Below are 25,417 nucleotides of genomic sequence, written 5' to 3'. Positions count from 1 at the left end.
AAAATATATATATATATATATATATATATATATATATATATTATGTTTGGAGTTCTTATAAAATTACTACTTTGTTCCATTAATAATACGGCTTTATTCTGGTAGTAACACTTTATTCTTGTATTATTTTGACTTTATTGTCATATGACTTTAAAACAAACAAAAACAAACATCTTAGCCTGACCATTATGTTCCACTGTATTTTAAATCTTCAAAAACCAAAGAAATTGATTTATCGCCCAGGCTCACAAAAAATAAATGAAAATAAAATAATTTTGACTCAATCCCATATTTTGTCACGGTACACCAAACCTTCCTGTACTTAATATAATTTACAGCTCTAACAGTAGCTGATATTAACTCTCCACACTTTGCAGAGTCCCAGTTTACTCTGATTGCAGCTGCAAGCCTTTAAGGTTTGTGGTGGTAAAGTGACAAAATGAGGGCAAAGTTCGACTGGCTGCGTCATATTTTACCCGTCTGTAGATGTTTGCTCTGCATGTGTGGTTTGCAGTAGGTGGCTTTGGTCAGGGTGAGCGGTTTGCACAGCACCGCTTTATTCTTCACATCTCTGATCACTCCTCCACTGGAGTACGCCACAGGACTCTGGTTCACCAGCTGGAATACGAGAGAAAATGAAGCGGCTAGCGTAAACGGAAATCAGCACAGGTCAGTCTGCAGGCCGGTCACAACGACAAACTGTCCCAGTAATTACTGCCATAAACTATAACATTGTGGTTTTGAGACCATTTTTAAACAGTAATGGCACAATAACTCAAGTTTGTTCTCTCAAAGGCTAATATCACTGGAAGGCAATGATATTTTAAAATATCCAAAAATAAAACAACCAAAAACAAATGAAACAAAAAACACAACAGAACCGTGAGTAAAATAGATTTTCCTCCGTAAACAAAATTGCTCTTCAAAAATATATATTGTATTTATTATGCCATTAACTGATTAACTGCGTAGTGCGACAGGCTTTTCAGCAGGTGTGAAAGGTTTGATTTGTCATACATTACGAATACTTTCATGCTCTCAAGAAAAGTATTTGATTTTTATTTATTCATTCTTACCCCAGATTTTGCGGCGTGCATGTCTAGACCTGTAAGGAGGGAGGGAAAAAACACAGATTATCTCAAAAAGAGTTCATTTCTTCAAGCCGACTGCTCAGTTGTTGAGATTTTCTTCAGATGAAGTGCAAGTACTGGAGTAGCTGCGCCTCCATTTTAGCAGCAATAGTTTGTTTTGTTGGATATTAGGAAAAGAAATATAAACAAGAGATTTGGGATCTTCATTTTTTGTTTGTTTTTGTATTTTTATTTTTTTTTAACTCACGGTTTTGTACACATCCGTTACTTTTCTGAGAGTTCCTTCAGAGTGACACAACTACCAGATCTGTTGCCATGACCTACTTTTCCTGAAAGCTATCCTGACTACAGCTGATCAAATAAAAGTTCATAGAATAAGAAGCTTTATGCTCCTGAGGCAGAGCAGTTTGTTGAAAGGCTTAAACTTCCCCTAAAAACAAACATAAATGTATTAAGTCTGAAACCATTAATCAGATTAATCGTAATGAAACTATTATTGAAATAATCAGCTAATTTAGTAATTAGCATACAGACTAAAAATGAACACACTCAGAGCCAAAACTGTACAGAAAATGTATACAATTTGGACTTAATATAAAAAAATAAAACCCTTGTCTTCCAGATCAGCCTTGATGTACGCATTTCTAATATTGTATGGAAAAAGTGGCAAAATCAAAAATCTGCAGAACTTGCCATTTTTTAAAATCAATTTATCAAATAATTGATTACTAAAATGTGCAGGAAGCGTCTCGGCCCGTACCCAGCGTGGTGTTCTCTGGTCCCTTCTGCGTGACCATGATGGGGTCGTTCTGCTGGCAGTAGAACCTCAGCAGACACTCCTGGTCGCAGAAATGCTTCATCTCCGACCTCCACATCACCGACTCCGTCAGGTTTCCCTGAACCTTACAGCAGTCGCACCGCGCCGCCTGGTGGCCAAGCAGAGGAATGTTTCGGAACGTTAACACCCTTTCTTTTTCCTCCCTCCCCCAACAAATCAAACCGCCCGTGAATCGGTTTAACTTTCTTTTCCAGGAGAGAGCTGACCTTGTAGTACCAGTCGTTGAACTTTTTGGCACAGGTCTCGCTGCAGAAGTCCCGGGTCATGTTGCCGAGCTGCCGGGTGATGCCTCTTTTGCACAGCTGGCTGCAGTGGTTGCAGCTCACACACTTCAGCCCCAGCCGGCTGATGAAATCCTGTTTAAACAGCAGCTTGCAGCCTGGAGGAGCAGAAAACAAATATATATGTAAAAAAAAAATGCAGGATGAAGAAAAAAAAAAAAGACAATTTGATTTACTCAATCCTTAACGACTTTGAATTAGGAGAAAGGAGCCGCTTAAGAACCTGATTTGACTAAAGCGGCTTAGAAAAAACACTCAGATTGTACCTACTTCAACCTCTCAAGGAAAAGCTGCATTCGTTAAGAGTCCTTGAGGAGAACGGAGGCGGTACCTTCGCTGCAGAAGGGCCTCTTGACGCCAGAGAACTTGACCATCTCATGAAGGGTCTTCTCTTCTTGGCAGTACTCGCAAAACGTCACGATGCAGTGGAGCTTCTTGTAGTCCTCACAGCAGGTCTTACTGCAGAACTGATAGACCTTATCCTGAAAACACACACACACATTTATGTCAATATTACTGCAGCCATTTCAATCAAGATTAGTTTTTTGTCATAAAAATATTTTTTTTTCCTACATCTTTAAATTTACATAAAGTGATAGTAAAGTCATTTTGTAGTGACTGGAAAAATGCTTTTAAATAGATAAATTGTTTATACTTTAAAGAGTCGGCTCATTTTTAGCAGCTCTACTTTTAAAATAGAGAGAAATGTTTAAATGAAGTGAAAACTCATTTATCTGATGTCTGCTAGTTGTTGTCCAAAATGTGGTCCGACAACTAGCGGGTTACTTTGGGACATTTCTGACGGTCTGACCTGCCACTCCAGAATTTCGGGCTTCAGGCTGAACGCTCCTCGGCAGTAATTACATTTCAGCTGGACAGAGCTGTTGCTGAGGGGCGTCTGACCGTTGGTGGTTGTCGGAAGGGAAGCGTTCTGTAAAGAAAGGAGGGAAAAAAACAAAAATCTCAGGCGTAAAACTGCTAAATTATTTAAACAAAACTAATTAACTCACTTAATATGGGTGCAAACCTGCCTTTGTAAAGTTTAGGTTAATATCTTGAACAGAAATTAAATCCTTAAATATGTTACGCTCCGTTTACTGAATCTGTATAATAAAAGTTTCTCTCTTTGTATTGATTAACTGGAATATATGAACAATTTAACAATGTTCTATTTTATTGAGATGCACCAAGTAAAAACCCAAAGTGCCCAAACAAACACATAAAATAGAAATAAGTTGTTTTCCAATCCCTTTTCCTCCTCTACCAACGAGCTGTTGTACTTTTAATCTACAGCATCAACACAGCAGAAGCATCTTTTGTTTCAAGTTCTCACCTGGAACTTGGCAACACATTGGGAGCTGCAGAAGTTGAGGATGTCGCCCTCTGGCAGCGTGGCCTGGTACTGCGGCAAAGAGCTTCTTTTACAGAAATGACATGTAGGTTCCTTGTCTGCACACACACAAAAAAAATGTATAAAAATAAACATTTTTCACTGTATTTTTGTGCCCCTCTTGATACATGAATTTGTATTTACTAGTCACAAATTAATAACTGTACCCGATTCATGTTAAATAACAAAAAAGCGCAGATACAGTAGTGTAGATAAAGTGTTAGCCTCCTTCCTGTTTCAGAACATCAAACCAATTTAAATATTAGTCAAAAGAAACACAAGTAAGCAAAAAAATAATAATATAAAGTTTTTAAAACAATGTTTAAGGGAGGAAAAACTCAAAACCTCTTCAGAAGCTAGACATTACATCGAGATCCACAGAAACTCAGGAACAAATGAGGAAAGTAATCGAAATGACTCTGGAAAGGGTCACACAGCCGTTTCTATGGCGTCGGGAACCACAGTGAGAGTCGCTGTCCACACATGGAGAAAACATGGACCAGTGGCGAAGCTTCCCTAGAGTGGTTCCCCGACTAAAATTACCCCAAGAGCGCAGCGATGACTCATCCAAGAGGTCATAAAGACCCAGCAACAACATCCAGAGAAGTGCCTCAGGCCAAAAATGGTTCCAAGATGAAAACCACTAGTGAGCAACAAGAACGTCAAGGCTGGGCTCAGCTTTCCCCAGAACACGTCTTGATAATCCCCAAGACTTTTGGGAAAACATTCAGAGGACCGACGAGATAAAATAGTTTAATCTTTGTGAGTTTGTGTCCGGTTACATTAGGCGTAAAAATAACACCATACCGGTGGTACAACATGGTGGTGGTAGTGTGATGGTCTGGGGCTGTTTTGCTGCGTCCGGACCAGGAAGACCTGCAGTCATAAATGGAAACACAAATTCTGCTTTCTACCAAAACAAACAAAAAAAAGAACATTCTGAAGGTGACGTCAAGCTGAAACTAACTTTGGTTCTCCAAACACACCAGCCTCCTAACACACCTCTGGATGGTTGAAGAAGAACAAGACGACGACTTTGGAGTGGCCTAGTCAAAGTTCTTACCTGAATGCTATTGAAACTACTTTAAAAAGCTTGAAAACCCTCCTGAATTAAAACTATTCTGTAAAGATGAGGGACTGCAGCTGTTGCTGCCGAGGTTGGCCCAACCAGTCATTAGGCTCCCTTAATAATAAACACCTTCTTTTAAAACCGCATTTTGTGCCAACTTGGGTTGTCTTTGACCAATACTTAAATTAGTTTGTTGTTCTGAAACACTGAAGTGTGACAATCATGCAAAAAAAAAAAAAAGGAAATCATGAAGGGGACAAACAATTTTTCACACTACTGTTCCTGAACAGACCCAAGCATTTTGATCCATTATTATTTATACTGAATAAGGAACAGAGCAAATCCATGTTCAACAAATTGAGAACTTCTCTACCATCAGCTTTAAAAACATGAACCTGACTGACTGCTGTTGTTTTACACCAGATGTTGAGACATGCAATTAAAGCTGATCTTAAAGCAGTCTGCTTTTAACTTAAGTGCTCAAAGGTTTGTCAAATCCTGTGCATTCTGATTAAGGATGCAGCGATGCACTTTATTTTACTTCCAATACCAATATGTGAGGTTTGGCATCAGCCGATTCTGATCTGATTCAGAAAAACGCTGCTGAATTACAAATTTATTTTGATAACTCTCCACCAGTTATCAAACAAATACATCACTTTAATACACCGATAACTTCATAAGTTTAGTCAAACATGTAAAAACAAAACAACTTTTAATTTGTTCAGTCAGTTCAGAGAAGCATAACAGCCTCTGTAAAGTAAATAAAGAAACTAAGACAATAGATTGACTATCTTGGTGCAAAATAAACAGCAACAAACTTTCTCTAAACTGGTTCAGAAAGTGCAAATAGGAATTAAATAAGTAATTGAAAGTAAAATAAATAATAAATTATGACGTCACTCAGAGCACGAAGAATTAGACCAAATAGATCTGCCCTTATGGATCGGGCACAGTGCCACGATACCTGATCTAGAATTCTTTCCAGTATCGGTACCGATACCAGTATCGGATCGGTACGCATCTCTGAGTACTCACTGATGAACGACGTCAGCTTGCCCTTGTTCATACAGCTGACGGAGCAGTAGGAGCTCATGGTGCCGCCTGCGCCGAGGCTTTGGAGCACCTCCCCCGTCTTGATTAGTGTTTTGCAAGTCATACAGCTGGCGAGTTTACTGTGGGCCTGCGTGGGAAAAAACATCATGTCAAAACAAGATGCAAACGAAAGCATTATGATAAAAAAAAAAAAAAAAAAAAAAGGAACAGCAGGGCGGCGGAGGGTGTTTACCTGTTTGTAATCCCTGATGCAGTTCTGGCAGCAGAAGCGTTTCTGCTGGCCGTCGACCAGCAGGAAGTGGTTGGCCGACGCCCGGCTGGGCAGATAGTCGCCACACTGCTCGCAGCAGTTCATGATCAGCCCGTTGGCTTTGCGGTAAACATTGAAACATGTGTCGCTGCAGATCTTGTGGGTCACGTTCTTAAAGCTAACCTCATGCCGAATCTGGAAGACAGGGAAAATAAAACCATCAGAGCAGAAAAAATACGGATTCTCCACGCAGTTGAACTTTAATCTACGTCACTCAACGGTTAAAAAGTTCTTCTATGGTAGAATACGCATCAAAATGAATAGTGAAGATCAGAATTTGATGGTGAGGCGTACTGTAGAGAGAAGGCAGGAAAGAGCGGTCAGACAGATTGAACTAGATTATACCGAGGCCAGATGAGAATAAAGATAGACGAAAGATGAATAATTCATTTTGTGAGGGGAAATACAATACGGCAAAGTCGAGATAAATAGCAATATGATGGTGAAGGATATGGTTTGACAAGAGAACGATGACTGGAAGGTAATGCAACAGGACTCTGCCATGTAACATGCAATAAAAACAAGCAAAACCAGAACGCCCAGGTGGAGTCAAACTGAGTCTCTGCTACAGAGTAATGAAAGGTGTGACGTATGGAGCGGCCTGAGAGAATTAGAGTTTCCTCTGGGCTGGACCAAACCTCCATCTTGGTTTAGCTCAGAACTACACAGATAAATGATTCTGGTAAACAAAGGAGCTACACATGCTTCACCACAAATAAATGTCCAGCATACTTTTATAATGCTCTAACACACGGAGCCTCATGATAACCCTTCATTAGTCATTTTTATCTTTTTTTCATATTTTAGTGAATTATGAGGGAAATCATTTGAAAATAGTGTAAGAAAGGTTACAGCAGCTGTGTTTTTACAGTAGTGGTGGGCGATACGGACTTAAAGTTTTATTGCAATATTTGGTGTCACAAATGCGATAATGATAAAAGTGATAAGAACAATTTATTACTTCCTTTTTTGGTAACTGTAGTCGTAATTGTGTGTCACAGCAATTATAGCCCCACAAATACAAATTCTGCTCCTGAAAAACATTCCCATCCGTAATGTGCTTCTTTAGGACATTTGTAATGGAAACACTCGAGACAGGTACCACAACAGGCTAAGTTAAAAAAAAACACCTATCTAAGTAGTGAAGCAGTTTGGTTTTCTAGATCCTGCAGCATTATTATGACATTTAAAGCCTCATCCCGTCTGCTTGAACTTCCTCCTGCTTTTCTCAATACCTAGGGAAGACTGCGGTTTAAAGAGAAAGTAGATCGACAGATCAGTTTGTCTCTGGATCCCTACAGAAGCCGACCGAGGATCAATAGCTTAGTTTGTAAAAGCGCTAGATGGGCATGAACGCTCTTTTACAACGCTGAGCGGAGTGAAAGATTACAGATTCCTGAATCACTGACCTGAGTTTACAGGGAGTCCTGCAAACAACGACCTATAAATCCCAAACTGCAGCCTGTGTTCAGAAACGGGGTTTACAACTTCCAGTAAAATTGCAATTGTGAACATAGCTCTACCAGGTACATTCACGTCTTGGGAGCGACAAGTAAGAAATGAACGAATGAATGAATAAATAAGACGTTGCGGTTGCAGGACAGACTGACCTCTGTGAGTTTCCCGCAGACGGTGCATTTGTTTTTCAGGCCTGTTTTAGGCGGGTTGTTCTTGTTCTCGTACGCGCCCAAGCAGCCGGTCGTACAGAACTCCTGAAAAGACTCGCTAGAGTCCACCTGGGCCACAATGGTGCCCTTGATGTGTGTGATGTCCCTGTGGAAAGAAAAAAAAGACAAAGAAGTCGCATGGTTTAGTTGACAAAAAAAAAAAAATCCACAGAAAATGGGAACCTAAAAAGAAAACTTGTGGCTAAAGTAAAAGTCTGTTATGAGCTTGTGATGTGCATTTTCAGGCATAAAAAGAGAAAATGAAAGGCTGACTTTTTGCACATGGTGCAGGTCTTCTTGGGTGCAGGTTTGTGTGAGAAGGCAGAGAGACAAGTGGTGGAGCAGAACAAGTGAGAGGAGCCTTTTCGCTGGTAGGCTGTCTGGCCTTTCTTCAGAGGCTTTTTGCAGTTGGCGCAGGTCACCTGGGAGGAAAAACACGGATTTAACAGAAAGAAGCTTTCCAAAATGTAGAAATACTACACATTTGTCATTTTTCTGACCTTTTAGCTCATTTTCAAGTACACATCTAAAGTTTCCTATAAATTTATGACAGGTATCCATCGTGGATGTAAGGCTGGGTGTTAAGGCCTTAAACTAACATCTTACATTCTTTCATACCAAGTGCAATTTTAATTGATTTTTTTCTAGTCACTTTCTTTTCTTCAGAGAAGAAAAAGTGTGATATGAATTCATGGCAGATATCCATTCATCATAGATCGATGAGGTATGGGTAGTGTGGAAACAACCTCTTTTTCCCCAATAATCTCTTTTTTTGCAACTACATCCAAACCCGTCGCAATAAGCAATGAATCAATTGATCACACGATGGATTAAAATGAGCCGATGATTAATAATTTTTCAAGGCCAGTGTTGTTTACAGACATCAAGATGCATTTTACTTATGGTTTAGTTACTTCCAAGTTTTTATTTTATTCACCGTTTTTGTTTGTCTTTTATTTTGGAGGGCAAATTTTACAATACAATATACATCAGACACCTTTCTACCCATGTCTTATATTGTCTAATGTTTTGTCTTGTTTTTAAATCTACAGATTTAAAAATAGTCTCAAAATAACAATATTATCATTTATCGCAGCAATTACTGGGACAATTTATGGTAACACTTTATTTGAAGGGGGTTGAATAAGACTGTCATGACACTGTAATAAACATGACATAACACCTGTTTAAACTTTACCTTTAATAACATAAAGTTACCTAATTTTTAAAGTGCAATCAGTAATTATTTTATAACAAATTTATATCAGTAATGATTTCTTGGTTAATGTCAAGTTGTCATAACAAAGACATTTTGAATAATGTCAACTTTGTATTAAAAGTGTCATAATTTACCGAATGACGCTTTATGACAACAGTCATAAATATTCATGAAGGCTTATTCATGTTCATGACAGGTGTTATGTCATGTTTATGAAAGTGTCATGTCAGTCTTATTCACCCCCCTTCAAATAAAGTGTTACCCAATTTATCACCCAGTAAAATGTATCATTATGAGAGGCCTACCTACCTACATACATTATTTTTCTATAAGATGGTGGATACAACACATCTGACTGATTGAACCCACCTTGACGGTCCTGGGTTGTGTCTGGGAGCCTGAGGATGAGGTGGAGGTGGAAGACTGGCCTGCAGGCTTTGGCAGCGAGGTGATAGGCGACGGAGAGTCCACCCCACTTTGCTTCTGGTTCCGGGGAACCGAGGCCGACTGAGAGATCCATGAGTCTACAAGAAGGAGGACGAGAAGGAAATCTTACCTCCATGGTTGCACGTTTAGAATCACTCATTTGGTATTTTTATTGGACACATAGCCACAGGAGGCAGAGAGAGGCTAAACACAAATGTGGCATTTTAAAAGCTGCAGCGAATGCCTGAAACACTCAGAGAATCCTAGCATTAATAAGAAAACATCCTACAGAAACTTCTAAAAGGCTGACTTAAACCGCAAACAAGACATTTCTAAAATTTTAAACAAATCCCAATCAATGATTGAACTGAAAGAGAGCAACTAAAAACAACCAAAACAATAAAACTGAGGATTTTAGAGCCTGTAAATCATTTAGTGGGGGCAAAAAAATAAAATAAATCAATAATGATGATTAATCTGGAAATATTGATTTCCACAATCGTGTGCAGATGTGTAGCATGCTGCAGTAAAAACCCAGTTTGAAAACTGTAAATCATGACAATCTGGATGTAGTGGTGTGGTGCTGCTGCTGGACGACGTACTGGTCAACCAGAGCCCAGTAATTCCTGTCCTAAGCAGATTCCCAGTTTAGGATTAAAGTGCATCTGTTAAATCCTCCAACTCCACACAATTTACTCCCCCATGATTTCTAAGGAATGTCCATATAGTCTGTGTAAAAAGACAAAACATGCAATATAGACATTATAGCGTACAACACCTGCATAAATATGGGTCATTTTTCTAATATGAAAGATAACAGGGATCTTTAGTGAAACAGGAGGCAAGTAGTGCATAGTGGTGAAGTAGGAGGATAATAACTTATTTTCAAAGATTTATACAAAGATGGAGATGTTGAAAGGCTCAAAAGTAAAAATTCTCGATACTGCAAACCCAGAACATTCACTCCTTTAACTTTCTACGGAAGCCTAAATGAATCAACTGAAAATGTATTAAAACTTATTCAAACTGTTCTATATCCAATGCTTTTCCTCCTATTACATTGTTTTTTGTTTTCCACATAAATTCCCCCCAAAAATAAATCAAAGTTTAAGGTTGTAATGTGGAAAAAAGGCTCGACTGCTTTTGGGAGGCGGTTTAGTTAGTCCGGCTGCTCGTCGTGTTGGTCTGTTGGTCTCGGATGACACCAAGGACGGCAGCGAGAGGCTTTAATTCTTCATGAGTGCCGCTAGCCGGCCCCGTCTTCCGGCGACCAAAACGGCAGAGGGCCTACTACACCGTTCACCCGACAGGAAACGGTTAACTCCAGGCGTTACCTGCTGCTTTGTGCGTCCCCGTGTCTCCGTTCTGAACCAGCTGGCTGGCGGAGCCTCGGCCGGGGTTAAAGGAGGCGGTTGGTCGAGCAGATGGGGTGTCAGGATTCAGACTGAAGGCACTGCTGATCTGCAGACCGTTCTCCTCTGTCTCGTTTTCATCCGCCTGAGGGCAGATGCAGCAGAGGTTACAGGTTTTCCATTTTCCCCCTCATTCAGCAGAAACATCCGAAAGCAACGCGATGAAGAACCAATGACATATGAAGGGCAATGCGATTTCTGCGATGCGGAAAACGCGGACGGCGGTTGTGGAATTTGATAAACAAAATGGAATTCATAACACACAATTTCACAGAATTAGCCGATATTGGAGAAAAGTGGAGGATGTACAGCAGTCTGTGTAGTATTTTGGCCATAGCAGCTCCTGTAGCCACAGTTAGCTGGTTAGGCTGGGCTCTCTTCTCCACACAGACAGAATGAACCGTTCAGCCATGGTGGAAAAACAAAAAAAAAAACTTTCCGAAACGTTGACGTCTTCACTTCAAAAATAAAGTTTTCTGTACATTTTGTCATTGCATTTTGACTGGAGGCGCAAGGATACGACTTCTCGGAAACATAAGAAACAGCTCGCCACATCTTGAACATTTAAATAAATCAGCAGACGTGAGTTGTAGGTGACTGTTGCTCCGTGTCCCAAATTTTGGGATCATCTCTCTCAAGCCTTGTTAAAGGGGAGATTTTCTTGTATGCTGGTAAAAACCCAATTCTCAGTTTTCCACATAATGTTTGAATTCCTTAAAACAAATGAGGGGGAAACACTTTAACACCTTGTAGAACCAATGTTCTGTTGAACCACAGAAGTCTGTTATATTTGTGAAACAGAATAATAGTAAATGTGGAACTCTAGTTAATGATTTGTTAATTTTTTTTCCAGTCACAACATAATTACATACTTTTTGGGTAAATAAAACAAGGTGAAAGGGCAGTATTATGGGCTTTGCAGGCACACAGTGCCATTTTATAGCATAATCTAGTAACTATGGTACCTTCACTAGTTGCATGTGTATCAAATATGACTTAAGAAATTTTACTTTCTGATTTAACACCTTGAAATTTGGTCTCTCTCTCTTTATAAATTCCTGCTCTTCCTGAAACTCGGCCTTCAGGAGCTCATCACCACATCGTTCCTCTATTAGCAACGTTTAGACCAGCAGTAGCTCGAATAAAGAGCTCAGACAATGTGCAGCTCCACCAGGTATTTGCTAATTGCTGCTGGCTAGTCTGAAGGAGCTGAATGGGGAAAGGCTGCTCTGTGAGGGAAGCTTGGAAACTGCAGCTCTGAGGAGGAGCTGCACCTCGAAGGTGGAGCTAGATCCACCCAGGCGTTTTGAATGGCCATGAGAGATTAAAGGATTTCTCAAACATCCATAAAAGAATCAAAGCAACACTCCAGGTGTGTTTCTGATGAGGGAATAACATCATAACATAAAAAATGTTGATTTTATGTCATACTACCCCTTTGAAATTGGAAAACAAAAAGAAATTCAGGAAAAGAAAAACAGAAGTGGAATTTGTACAGTCAGATTTCATAGGGCCTCAACTCATTGTCCTAGTCGCTCTCCACCCAATAGAACCGCTTCATCTCTGCCTGCGCTTCCAGTGCTAATCCTCACCTCTCCGACTGCCGCCGCTCCGCCTTGGAGGGACGTCACTGAGGTGATCATCAGGTTGATGTCGGCCTGGGCATCGTCTGGATGCGGCGGCGTGTTGGCCGCCGAGCCCCTCTGGTTGCTGGAGCCCAGAGTGGTGACGCTGGAGATCCTGATCTCCGAGTCCGGGTCGTTGCTGCTGAACGCGGTGGGCGAGTGGGAGGCGGAGGACTCCCCGGGGAGCGCAGGTGAGGGGGAAGAGTTTTCTTTCTGTTCACAGTCCTCCTCGTCGTCGATGACGATGGGCTCCGGGGCTGCGGTCGGCGGCTTCTGGTACGCTGCCGCCGTAGTCGTCGCCGCCGCCATGGATGCGTTGGAAGACGGAGGAGAGTTTGGGCTCTTGGAAGGCGTTTCTGCTGCGTCCTCTGCCGCAGCACCCGCATGCTCGGCACTCTCCGCGTTGGGTCCGTCTGGAGAAGAGGTTGCAGCAGCAGCAGCAGCGTGAAGCGGCTGGGAAGCCTCCTCCTCTACGAGAACAACATCATCATCCTCATTGTCCTCTGTGCCACCCTCCTTTGTGGCTTCGTCTCCCGTTTCCATGGACACCGGCTCCCCAGACTCCTCAGCGGGAGGTGGGGATGGCGGCTGGGAGGAAGGAGTGGCGTCGAGGGGCTCCGCCCTCTCCTCCACGTCCTCTGCCACAACAGGGCTTGGCTCTGACTCCCCATCCATCGCTAAGGCAACCACCTGGCGAGTCAAACAGAAGCCGTTTAGGACGCAATTAGGAGGCGGCCGCGCCAGTAATTAGTTTTATAATGTCTGACAGCTGGACAGGTAGCTCAGGTATCCCCTGAGGTAAAACCCGCGGTTGCCATGGTTTCACCCCGTTTATGGGTTGAGATTGTTCTCCATTGTTTTTCCCTCTTCAATTTAGTTGCACTAGCCCTTTAGGACATCTGTTTTCATATTTTTTTCCTCCAACTCATCCTAAATCTGTGCTTTGACTTCAAAGAATCAGCGACATTTCTCTGGATGAGTCCAAATGGACGTCTTGGCGTCGCCGTAGTGATGATGTGTGATTTAGGTCAAGCATTTCGATTATTTACCATTACAAGAAAAATTAAAAAGGGCTGCAATTAATTACAGCTACAGGAAATATGTCATCAACCACTTGAGTAATTAACTTATTAGCAGAATTAAGCCTGACAAAACCTATTTTCTTTAATAATTTCGCAGATGGAATCTAAATTGTATTACTTGAAATAAAGATGAATTAATTGGGTTAGCTTTTCTAAAAATAACTCCCTTTCTTTAGCCATATATTAGATTAACATCTAAATTTGTTCAATTAAGTGTCATTTATTAGAGCTAGGCTCCAGGATGGTAGGCTGCTTAACTTTTTTGTGTTTACTATAAAACAAAAAACGCAACAGAGGCGAGCGTGTTTCTGATGTATGGAGGAACAACCTGTGTAGAGAAAAATAGAGAAATTGTGGATTATTAAGTCTCTAAACAAAGCTGCCCTCAAAAAAAAAATATTAATGAGAATGAAAACCATCAAGCTCATTTTCATTTATCCTGCAATTAATTAACTGCGACAGGCTTAACTGGGATGGCACAGTTTTTAGCTTGAGATGGCGCCATTTTAAATGCCGTCAAGATAAATAACTTTATTTATCTGACCCGATCAGATAAATGCCGCCACAACGATAAGAGTTGTAGGAAATAAACAGAAACATGACCAAGCTGTGACAATGTCTTCCTGCTTCGGTTTAATCACAGATGCCTGATGGAGATGAGTCAACCCAGCGGCTGGGAAAAGAAAAGATTAATATGTTGAAGATGTATTTGACCACATCTATTGGTTTTAAAGTAGCAGGGCACCGACCGCAGTTTTCTGGCCAATCGCAGATTACCGATCTTTAAAAAGCCTAACCTGCCGATGCCGATTTTGGCCAACGCCAATATTTTTTGTCTGAAAAAGTTTTAAATATAGCAAGAAAGTTGCTGAGTTGGCAACCGTGGGGTGACTGTTGTCAACTATAAAAGGTGCAGACGTGACCTGGTGGGTCGATCAACTGAATCTCTCTCACAGCATTTATCTGAAGAGGTCAGTGGTTGAGGTCCATAAGATCGGCTTCACACGTGTCAGGCGATCTCCCAAAATTAAGGAAATCAGCATTGATAAATCGGCTGGTCGATAAATCAGTGAACACAAACAATGCTCTCAAAAAAAACAACTTGTTTTCAAATAGGCATTTTCAGGATACCTGTTACATAAAGAAGCGACATTCTTATCTCTACACGCAACATAGAAACTGCATTTTATGATATTTTCTAATATATTGATGCTTCTATGGAACAAAGAGTGGGAAAAAAATAAAAATAACCCAAAGCAATACATTTTTGAGGATTTTCAACAACGTTAATTGGAATTTATTATTAGGATAAATCCAGTTTTCTATTATATGAAAAAAAAGTCATGATAACTGGGAGTGGGTGATATGAAGGTACAAGTTTTATCACTGTATTTTGTCACACTGTTGTGATAAAGTGACAATAAGAACCAGTTATTACTTCTTTACTGGGTAACTGTGACATAAAGAAGTCCAACTTATATCACTAAGCTGCACACAGTAACTTCATTTAACTGTATTTTCAGATTGTATTGATATAAAACAATAAAATCTGATACTCTCATTGAACAAGCCATGGAGAAAATAGTCAAATTAATCTCAACAATACAGACAGCATGTGTCTAAACATATTTGGGATTTGTTGTAGAAACAATAAATCAGAATTCATCACAATAAATATTATGATAAATGCAGCAGAGCTACCTTCAGACAGATCCCTGCTCCAACACACCTGAGCCAACCGGAGGCCTTCTCTCACCTGCTGCCTTCCGCTTCTCCGCAAAAAGGTGCTCACTCGTCGTCCTTGGCAACCGGTGAAGCTACACCTTAGTTGCCAGGGTGACGGTAAGGCCCACTGCCTCTAAAAAGTCTGGCTCTCTGTGCGTCTCATCTGGGCGATGTTGATTTAGTGATCGCCATACCAACCGGAGTAATACATAACTTATGAATGGAGCTTAAACGGCGAGGCGGACTCTAAAAACGCCAGAGACGAGCGGCAGAGCCCTGCAGTCGGGGAGAACGTTTTGCGGATGTGCGGAAGCTGGTTGTGTTTGTGTCACGTAGCAGTCGGGTGGCTGCGAGCCCCATACATCACGTCGCCGCTGACAGCTGCGGCGCAGAAACGCACAAGTACACATGAACGGATGCGCTGATCTTTGAAGCTCGTCATTCCCCTCAACAGACAGGAAGAGCCTGAGCGCACACGAACACATCTCCCTGAGCCAGAGCAGAGGCCAGGCGGCGCTTCGTCCCCAGAACCACAACATCCTGGTGGCCATTTTGATCCCAGCACCATGCCACGGCTGCATCTCGGTGGGAGAGGGCTGGGGTGTGGGTTTCGGGGGGGGGAGTGGGGGGGGGAAGGAAGTGTCCGGTCACACACTATTTCACAGCTTTTTCTTTTTTTACTTCAGTCAAACTGAATTTCAGCATGGCGGATTTTCTGTCATTTTAAGTTCCTGACAAGGCAGGAGAAAATCCCCCTGTCCTGTTTTTATTTTGTCCCCCCCAGATCTGAACCAGAGCCGGTGCAGCCAGCGGATGACCCCCGGCCTCCCTGTGAAACGTCACATGGTTCTAAACTGGGACACATCCTACTTTAACTGGTGACGACTCATCATAGGCTACCAAGATGTCAAGTTTCAGGGCATGTTTTAAAAGCGACACGCACTGTTTGTTTCTCCAAACATGTTCCTTTCTCTCTGAACTTTTAAAATTAAGGACATGGTAAGTAAAAAGAAAAACAATCGTTTTACAACCGTTTACCCACGCTCCAGGAGGCCCAGCGCACATTATATCTGTGTTTTAATGAATATGGATATAATAAAACCTCCTGGCTGCTTAAATACCACAAAGAATAAGAAGACGTCTGTATTGGGATGCACGTAACCAACCGGACAATCTTTTATAATACGCACAATTAAGTTATGAATAAACTGTAAATGCTATGATCAAACATAACATGTTCGATCGAGTTTTAAATTAAGTGCAAAGTTTTAAATTTAAAACTCTACACTGAAAATTCGCAATGCCATGTTCAATATCAGGCCTGCAGCTAACGATTATTTTAGTAATCATTTATTCTAACAATTAATCAAATTAAAAATGAGATTCTGCAGATTTTTGCTTTAACCACTTAAACTACAAAGTAAGAAATGCATTAAAATATTAATATAATTTCATTGATTTTTTTAAATAAAAAAAACATTTTAGTTGTCTAAAATGCAGTAACCTAGCACATGTTAACCAGGTGAAGCTAAAGGTACGCCTCTTGAGGAGAACTGAGTAAAACATGTTTACAAAGTTTTTTATTTTTATATTAAATACCAAATGTGAGAATTATTTGTACAGTTTTGGCAGAATTACTGCTCTGAGTGTGTTGCCATTTGAGCAAATGGCCTTTGAGTCTGCACATTCCAGTTAGCAATTAATCGATACCTAAATTAGTTGACGAATATTTCAACAACTAATTAAGCATGAATAATTGATTAATCAAATTATTTATGATTAATCCAACTAATCATGATTAATCCAACCAGGGTTCCCTCACTGTATTATAAGCCTGGCGGGTCACCAGGCTTTACTTGTTCCCCCACCAGGCTTAGCATTGTTAATTTATCTTAGTTTTTTTTTAATTATTGGCTTTTTTTTAAGACTATATAGTTGGTGTTTAGTTATTAATCATCCAGTCTTCCAAAAATGCATAACTATCAAGTAACATTTTCAAATTTCATGTCAACTTTAAACATTTTTTTAACTCAAAAACATGGCGGCCGGCTGAATGACTGCCCTAGCGCCCCAAGCATCGGGCTTAGCAAGTTTTCCGGGGGAAACCCTGTCAACTAATCGCGATTAATCATTTTCAGCATAATGGAAAAATAAACCAATTAGTGAGACAATATTTTAATTGCATTAATTAAGGCAAGACTACGAAGTATTCAGCACTAAATAAAAAAAAGAAGCTTTGTTTGTTTTTGTGATTTTTTTTTCCTCAAACAGCACACAAGCTAAAAGACTACCCAATGAGGTAGGCAATTAACTGGAAAAAAATATTTCCCAGTATAAACGTCAAACGTTTGTTTTTTTAATGTATAAACAAAGATCCAGTCTCTATGTTTCTGGCAATTTTGCATCATATTTTCTTTGGCAATCCACCAGAGTCAGCAGGGTGGGTTGCCATGGATTCGCTGCTGCTGGATGTGAATCTGTAGCCAACAGTTGATTGGAGCGTAGAAGGAGAAGTGGGTGTGGGGGAAGTGCCTCTATGGGGGGGACTCAGTCTGATGCAACACAGTAACAGGGCTACCAGTAAGTAGCTAATAACATGTTTACTAGAGGTGCACCGATTGCAGTTTTCTGGCCAATCACCAATGTGGTTATAATCCCAATTATTTCAGAAATATCCTAGCAAAGTACAGGCCCATAAAAGATTCTCATAGAATGAAGAAAAAGTCTCTTTGGGTCACTTTGAGTATCATCCTAAATGTAAACATATGGATTTGTGCATTTTTTGGTTTAACTCATAACTTAACAGTTTCAGTATAGTTTACATTTAAACATGTAAATGAGCATAAATCAGCTGCCGGTTCAAAACTATACCAACAGTTGGTATTATGCCACTGCTATCGAGGTACAGTGACGTTTTAAAACTGCAATTACTTTCCATCCTATGTAGAGGAAGTGTCGGGTTGACTGGAGTTTTTAACCTCGATGGAGGAAGTAAAGCAGTGCTGCCCCTCCTCCACTTCTTGCTGCACCCAGCTGGTTAGCTGGCTGAAACAAAACCACTTGGCATTTCCCTCACGTAGAAGAAAGACAAATGTTGCTGTTTAGAAACAAACTTTGGGCAAAAATGTGAAAACTGTTACCTTATAATATTATTTTAGCAGTGGAAGGAATAACTGCTTGGTCTTCCATTTAAAACAAAAACCAATACAATTATACAATGCATTTATGTTTTTAAATGTTTGTGTTAGTAGGGTCTGCAAACACTGCAAAAACATTAAACCCTACAGTAATCGAGATCTGCTTTCCTGCAAAAACACTGAAGCTGAATGAGGAAGACTCGCTCCGTCTGCTCACGTGACAGGAAGCTCACAGCAAAACAAAATGTCAGTCCCAGATCTTCATGTCTTTTTTTTTGTAGCAGCTCCTAAAACCAGATTTGCTCCCAAAGCAGCTGCACGTAGCAGCAGCAGCATTACCTCCCGTAAGCCAGAACACCAGGCTGATGTCATCAGACCACATGTGTTGAGGTAACAACATCTGTTTGCAAATGCCATGGTAACCGGTGGTAAAATACTGTGGACAATGTGGAGCGCTACTTCCCCCCTCCCCAAAGCCAAGCCGAGCTGCAAAAAGCAATGGACGCCAGTTTTTTTTTTTTTTTTTTCAGCCTGCCAGCCTCATGAATGGGGGGAGGTGGAGGGATGGATGAATCTCAGTGCAAAGCAGTGGCGCTCTGAAGGGGGAAAAAATAGACTGAGTTCAGACTGCAATGCAGAGCTGCGAGACAGTCTGCATGCACGTGGATGAGAGGCAAAAAAAAGAAAAGAAAAGAAAAAACGAGGATCCGGGCACTAATGAGCTCCGACATGTAACCTTGCTCCCAACGTCAACACCAGGTGGACAGAGATAAGGAGGGGCCGGGCGGTGTGTTACAGAGACCCGCCTCCCCTGCAACAAAACCCGCTTCATGGGGGCAAAACAGCGTCTGCGCCACATCACCATAGGTGCTCCTCTACCTTTCCAGCACCATCCGGCTTGCGCAGCAAGTCATAATATGGAGATATGCAGCATTTCCCCCACCCCCTTTGCTCTAAAGAAGAAGATAGCATATCTTATTCAAATTAAAAAGCCTGAGCTCATTATATAAGTATTATGTCACTGAGGATGTGATGCGTAATGCGCAGCCACCACAACATCATAGCAGCTGATGAGTTGGGGTTAAAAAAAAAAAGAAAAGAAAGAAAGATAGAAACTGGTTACCTGGCAGCGGAGAGATGAAACTACAAGCCCTGAACTACAGCTGATGAGGTTTAATGGGACGAAAAAAATATATATTGACCACAGGAAGGCAGCACGTAGCAGGATTTCAGGCCGTGTCCTTGATAATTTACCAGGACTTGGAGCGGCCACCATAGCGGCAAATGAGGTCCAGGGGCCCGGTTACCACGGGGGGCACTACTTCCCCCCTCCATGCCTCTGCTCCACTTCCACCCAATTCTCCTTCCGTTTCCCTTTTGCTTCTCAGCGCTTTATCCTGACTTAACTTGCCGATGACTAGAGCTGCTCCAAAACTTTGATCAAAGACAGTGAAGCCAGCTACCTGGGCTGCGCAACTCTTCCATAAATAACCCGAGTTGGAGGAAAAGCTAGCCTCCAAGTTGGAGGGAGGAAGGAGGAGAGGGAGGGGGGTGTTCAGGAGAAAACGTGGTTCAGGGTGTTCCGTTTCCACCCCTGCCTGCCCTTCCTGGCGCAAACAGCCATTGGATTAGCGGTGGATCGAGGGGAGGAGAGCCGACACAGACTGCGCCATTGTTAAAACGCCGCTAAAAAAAAAAAAAAAAAAAGAAAAAAAAACAACAACAACTTGCTAAGATTGAAACCCGCGGAAGCGTATTTTGCACAATACACAGCTCGACACCCAGAAATAACCCCGTCACCCCCCTCCCAAAAAAAGAAAACGTTTGCAAACGTTTATAATCCCACACACCCCCATCCTGTTGGGCCCATTTATGCTGTCTGGTGCGCCACATATACCAATTACATCAAAACCGGCCCGGAATTCAGCTAAAAACACCAACATTTATGATACCTGTCACGTTGGGGTTTTAATTGGAAAGTTAGCCTGCACATAGTCCACCCTGGCGCAATCAGTGGCAAATATACCGGCCTCCACTAGGGGCGCCCTTCCCCAAACGTTTCACATGAACTGCCTTTATTTATGTCATGCGCTGGTGATGGTAGACGCGAATAAATCGCATTTACGTTGTATGCTTGACCGTTACAAAAATCCAGGTGTTAGTCATTAGTCACGGAACCAGATAACATAGAGCCCTCTCCCACCCCCTCCACAACCCCCCAGCGGAAAGCAGCACTGCCTGCTGTCCGCCATTAGGGAGCCAACGGAACAATACTGGAGACTAGAGGCGGCAGCGACCACAGTACGCGGAGCCGGGAGGAAAGCTAGACAAATTAACTGTTTATTCAGCTCTCAGTGCATCTCCTTTGGTCGCTGTGACTCCACTGAGCCTCCCCAGGAACCCCACTGGTCCCCCCAACAAGTTCCCGAAACTTTAAGCAATTAGGCACGAAAGTGGGAAATAAAACCCTTGTGGGAAATATCCTTACCGGAGGAGAGCTCGAAACGCTGTAGCGCCACTTTTGTGCCTTGACATTAATCCGAGAGGGAAGCGCGTGCGCACTACGCAGGACCCTTCACGTTCCCTGCAAAGATCGTCTATAGCACAAGCAGCCCACTCCCCTTTAAGTACGTGGTTCCAGAGAAGTCTCTTCAAATCAATTTATGTTTATTATGAAGTAACATTTTAGACCGTTTTTCTGTACCCTCTGAATTACGAACTCCAATGCATTTTATTGAAATTTTCTTTTCTTTTCCAACAGATTTCCTCAAAAGATGTCCAGTTGTAATGGCAACAATTTGTTTTACACGGCATGGATATAAATATAAACGCACATAATATTTTAAAGCATTTTTAGCAAAAACTGCTGAACATCTTTCAGTTTATGACAATTAGGAAAGGAAGCAATTATTAGTGGATTAATGGAGTGCAAGTTATTAGAATCGAATAGGACAGAACCATCTTTTACCACATTAAAATATGTAAAGAAACATCCTTTCATAATGTTTTTTCTCAATTTTATTCTCCAGTCATAAAAAGATGAACATGTAAAATAACATTTCTGTAACCATTTATTCTATGGTTACAGAAATGTAACCATAGATTTACATTGGTAAATCTATGGTTACCAATGTAAATATTGGTATTAAATATAATATATTATTAAATATTATATTAAATATAATATATTATATTTAATATAATATATTAAAAAAATTATATTTTTTTTAATATAAAAAAATATATAAAATTTTATTATGAAAGATATTTATTATTTTCTGGGTATAAGTTGCTTTCCCTTTTTTTTATTTGTGCTTTTGTCTAATTTCCCCTCCAGTTTTCTGAGGTCCCACTGACGCCCCCTTGTGGCACCCCATGGGACCGCGGCCCTCACTTTGAAAAACACTGGGGTTGGTCGCGACATTTTGTCGACAATTCTGAATTAAATACAAAATTTCACCGGTTTTATGTAATTTTCGGAGAAACGAAACTTTGATTTTTGAATAGCCGTAGGTCATAAGCATAAAACGTCAACAAAACGTGTCTTCTGATGCGTTTTTTCAGTAGCCAAAAATAGAGACAGAGTGAACCCTCTCTCACACATAATCCTATCTGAAGGACTACTATTTTTTATTTTTTTATTTTGCTCTTTTCGTTTTTCCTCAATATTTCTTTCGTCCGTCGCGCAAGCGCAGCAGCGGCAGCAATCAGCGGTGCATGGCTGGCAATTAAAACGCCCCATTACGTTAATTGCATTTTATCGATGCATATCATGTCTCTCATGACAACTGACTCGCAGTTCAGCTCGGAAGTGAGCGTTTATTAAAGTTGGAAAGCTGTTTTTTTTCTCCTCTCTCTTAGGTAAAACAAGCTGCTGCGTTGCACAGAGCGCGCACGGGTCCAATCAGAAGCAGGGATCAGGGTTGAGAGAGTTCATGTTCTCAGCCGTGTTGGTCGGTACGACGTCGGGTTTCCCCACTAATTTCATCCAGACGTGTGCCAGAAAGCAAGAGGCCAGGAAAAGCAGTTATTAACCACCAAGACCTATAAAAAAAAAAAAAAAAAAAAAAAACCTTCTTAATTCGCACTAAATATGATGTTGACAAAACAAATGCATATCCGTGCGATAAGAACTTATCTCTGATCAGAGCAGGTCCATTTTGAATAGAGGAAGGCTTTTATTATGGTTAATCTGACGCGTTTTGTGAACAGATGATGGCAACATGGCGGACCAGGTGCGTTCAGATCTCTCTGAAATGCGCAGATCTGATTTGTGCCTTCGGATGATGGTGCAGAAAACATCTCTGGTTATGTGGCCGCACACATCTCGAAAACACAACACGTTATTCCAGAAAGCGGGTCCAGGATTCATTTTATTAGTTCCAAATCAGTCACATGGAATCGCTGCTGGGGTTGCCAGATTTGCCTATTGTGTCCTGCACAAAATGTCTGAGATTTCCGCTTGCATACATGCGCAAAGATAGGCGCCCAACAAAATTTAATGGACTTTTACTAATCTAACGCCGTGTGTGTGGTGTGTGTGTGTGTGTGTGTGTGTGTGTGTGTGTGTGTGTGTGTGTGTGTGTGTGTATACGGAAGAACTCCATATGCAGAAAGCATTAGATTCTACTAATGTGATTCATTTTAATTTGTGTTTATATAGAGCAAAATATTATTATTAGGCCTTGCTCACGTTTATACAGTTGCATATAATCATGTTCAGTCCTATAATTTGTTATAATCCAACATTCAGATGTGACTATGATCCTAATTAAACTAATTCAGTTCACTTTATTAATGCAGGTGAACAGACTGATTTATACTCAGAAATATAGAACCTAACCTAACAAAAACAATTCAACCAATCAGATTTGAGTTAGGTCTTAGAACAGAAGTGACATATTGAAAAAGGGCCACTATTTTCATCAGGTCACTAACTTTTGCAGCACTTTCTCATCCTGTGAAAGCATGCGGTGACCATGGAAACGAACAACCTCCTTTTCACAGATAGAACCTTCCTGCTTACCAGCAGCATATTTTGTCTACTTTTAAAGTTTTTATTTGTAAGAATTATTTGAATTCAGAATATATTTTTGGAAGATCCAAATTCATAGATTATTTACAAATATCCCTCCAGTTAGATTACTGTGCTACGTAAAAAAAAAAAAAAGTTTTCTTGTTTTGAATAAGCAGATATTGCATTATTCCTTTGAAATTAGCAGGATTTTTTTTTTCAACTGGTACTTATTAGCTCTTGAAAACTTGATAAGTTGTCTGCGTTCATTTTACCATTTTGTTCCAATGTAAGTGTTTTTTTATTATTTTTTTTCAGCACTTCCCTCTGCAAAGTTGGGCATTGAACAAGTAAGCCTTTGTTATCTGGACCATCTTAGTTTTTCTGCATCACATGAACTTCCTTTTATGGTGGGAGAATACCAAGCCTGAAGTGAAAAAAAAAGAAGAAACGACGTGGTTCTGAGTTTCAGCTTAGCACAGATGGAAATAAGCTTCTCTTATTCTCTTTATTGAAATGGATCAAGCATCTTCCTACAAAACCCACAAAGATCAACGTTGAGGTAAAAAAAAAACATCTGACTTTCAGTGGAAGAAGTGAAGGAATCAACAGTGAAAACTGATCACTTTTGCAGACAACTTCATGTGCAGTCCAAGTGACTGGAGAGCATGCATTTTGAAGTCTGTCCACAAATTCAGGTCCCGACTTTGACTAGGCCATTCTGACACATCGAAGTACTTTGATCTAAACCATCATCAACCCCATTACTGGGTTTGATGATGATGATGCACATGCACTGTACAAAAAGAGATGGCCTTAAATCAACGTACATTTTTGCAGTTTTACTTCACTAAGGACAACTAATGGTATTTCTACTTAATAAATACCAAAAAATGGTTAATACTTTTTGTTTGTTTGTTTTGGAAAAGTTTTTTAAAAGCTTTCTTTAATTTCACAAGTTTACACACATGGAAGCTGCTGTGTCTTTGCACGATTTCGGTAAAACCTCATGTTGTCATGTTGTCGTAGTCTTCTGATTCGTTTTCATTTTCAACACTGGACCAATCGGAGAACAGCTGGAACAACGTGTGACTTCATGGAAACGTTAAAAGAATATTTCAGCTTCGTCATGTCCAAAACTGACTGAGACTGACCACTAAAAAAGATCCAACGGGATCCAGAATTTCATTTGAAAGGAAATCAGGAAAACTGTAAATTGCTTTCCTTCCACTGGACTATTTAGTGTTTGTCTTTCACATTAAATTTCCATCAAACCACACCTGATTTGTTCATCAAAGCAGCCTAGTTAAAAAATAAACAAGAAATCCAAGGATTTCAGGACTTCCTGGTCTTACTTTTTGCATCTAGGACACCAAAGGGTGAAGGTTAGTTAAGATTGACTTCCTTTTCCAAACATGTGACATTGAACTAGGACCAATCCATCATCCATTCCCCTCATCTCTCACAGTTGTTAGTTCTTAGAAGTCCAGAATCAAATGTAGAGTATTTTTTTGTATATATATTGCACAGAAACATGTGGATTCCTTCCACATTCATAGTACGATCACAAGAGAGATCCATTTTTACTGCTGGTGGTTTAAGAGCAACTTTTAAGCAGATCCTGCGTCCATTTTAGAATATCCAGAACTCCGATTGGTCCGACCTCAATATACTTCCCCTGTGTGGTGGCGGCCAGTCCCGACTGACCCCAAATAAACTCACTGTTGCTCTCAGACAAGGCCGACGTAAACCATGTTATTTTCTATCTTTTGATCAAATGTGCATCTGAAAGGGGGAATTGTTGGATCATTAAACATCTTTAAGAAAAGCTTGAAACCATGTTGAGTTAGAAGCAGCTTTGGAAAAACACTGCTCTAATTAATTAGCATGCCCTTGTTTTCATATGAAATATTAATGTCCAGTGGCTGATGAAGCTGTTTGAGTGGGCAGAGATCAGACAGCCCCGCATCAAAATTCCTCCAGGCTTGAAATGTGGAAGTGGATACAAACCATCTAACTGGCCTCATTTTATCATGAAGCAGTTATTTTTTTTAAAGATTTCAAAGTTGGATTTT

General features: G+C 40.7%; 1 protein-coding gene across 2 annotated transcripts in view; it reads right to left on the bottom strand.

Annotated features, from left to right (window-relative positions):
• The window catches only part of zmym2 (zinc finger, MYM-type 2), a 34,632-nt gene extending 13,709 nt beyond the window's left edge, over positions 1-20,923 (bottom strand). For both annotated transcript variants that reach the window (XR_015764925.1, XM_015007989.2), the window contains exons 1-15: positions 20,817-20,923; positions 12,352-13,074; positions 10,682-10,844; positions 9,291-9,445; positions 7,976-8,124; positions 7,646-7,808; positions 5,958-6,170; positions 5,708-5,852; positions 3,544-3,659; positions 3,022-3,141; positions 2,542-2,692; positions 2,136-2,308; positions 1,852-2,017; positions 1,077-1,105; positions 477-618 (exon numbers count right to left, since the gene is read on the bottom strand). Coding sequence is in view for 1 of the 2 variants with exons in the window: in XM_015007989.2 (XP_014863475.2) it covers positions 477-618; positions 1,077-1,105; positions 1,852-2,017; positions 2,136-2,308; positions 2,542-2,692; positions 3,022-3,141; positions 3,544-3,659; positions 5,708-5,852; positions 5,958-6,170; positions 7,646-7,808; positions 7,976-8,124; positions 9,291-9,445; positions 10,682-10,844; positions 12,352-13,059 (2,593 nt within the window). In the remaining variant the exon portion in view is untranslated. The remainder of the gene's footprint in view (positions 1-476; positions 619-1,076; positions 1,106-1,851; positions 2,018-2,135; positions 2,309-2,541; positions 2,693-3,021; positions 3,142-3,543; positions 3,660-5,707; positions 5,853-5,957; positions 6,171-7,645; positions 7,809-7,975; positions 8,125-9,290; positions 9,446-10,681; positions 10,845-12,351; positions 13,075-20,816) is intronic.
• Positions 20,924-25,417: the final 4,494 nt, after the last annotated feature.

The sequence above is a fragment of the Poecilia mexicana genome, unplaced genomic scaffold (genome assembly GCF_051168715.1).
Source record: "Poecilia mexicana isolate PSO_F unplaced genomic scaffold, ASM5116871v1 scaffold_2, whole genome shotgun sequence".
NCBI lineage: Eukaryota > Metazoa > Chordata > Actinopteri > Cyprinodontiformes > Poeciliidae > Poecilia > Poecilia mexicana.
This window is presented reverse-complemented; position numbering and strand designations above follow the sequence as displayed.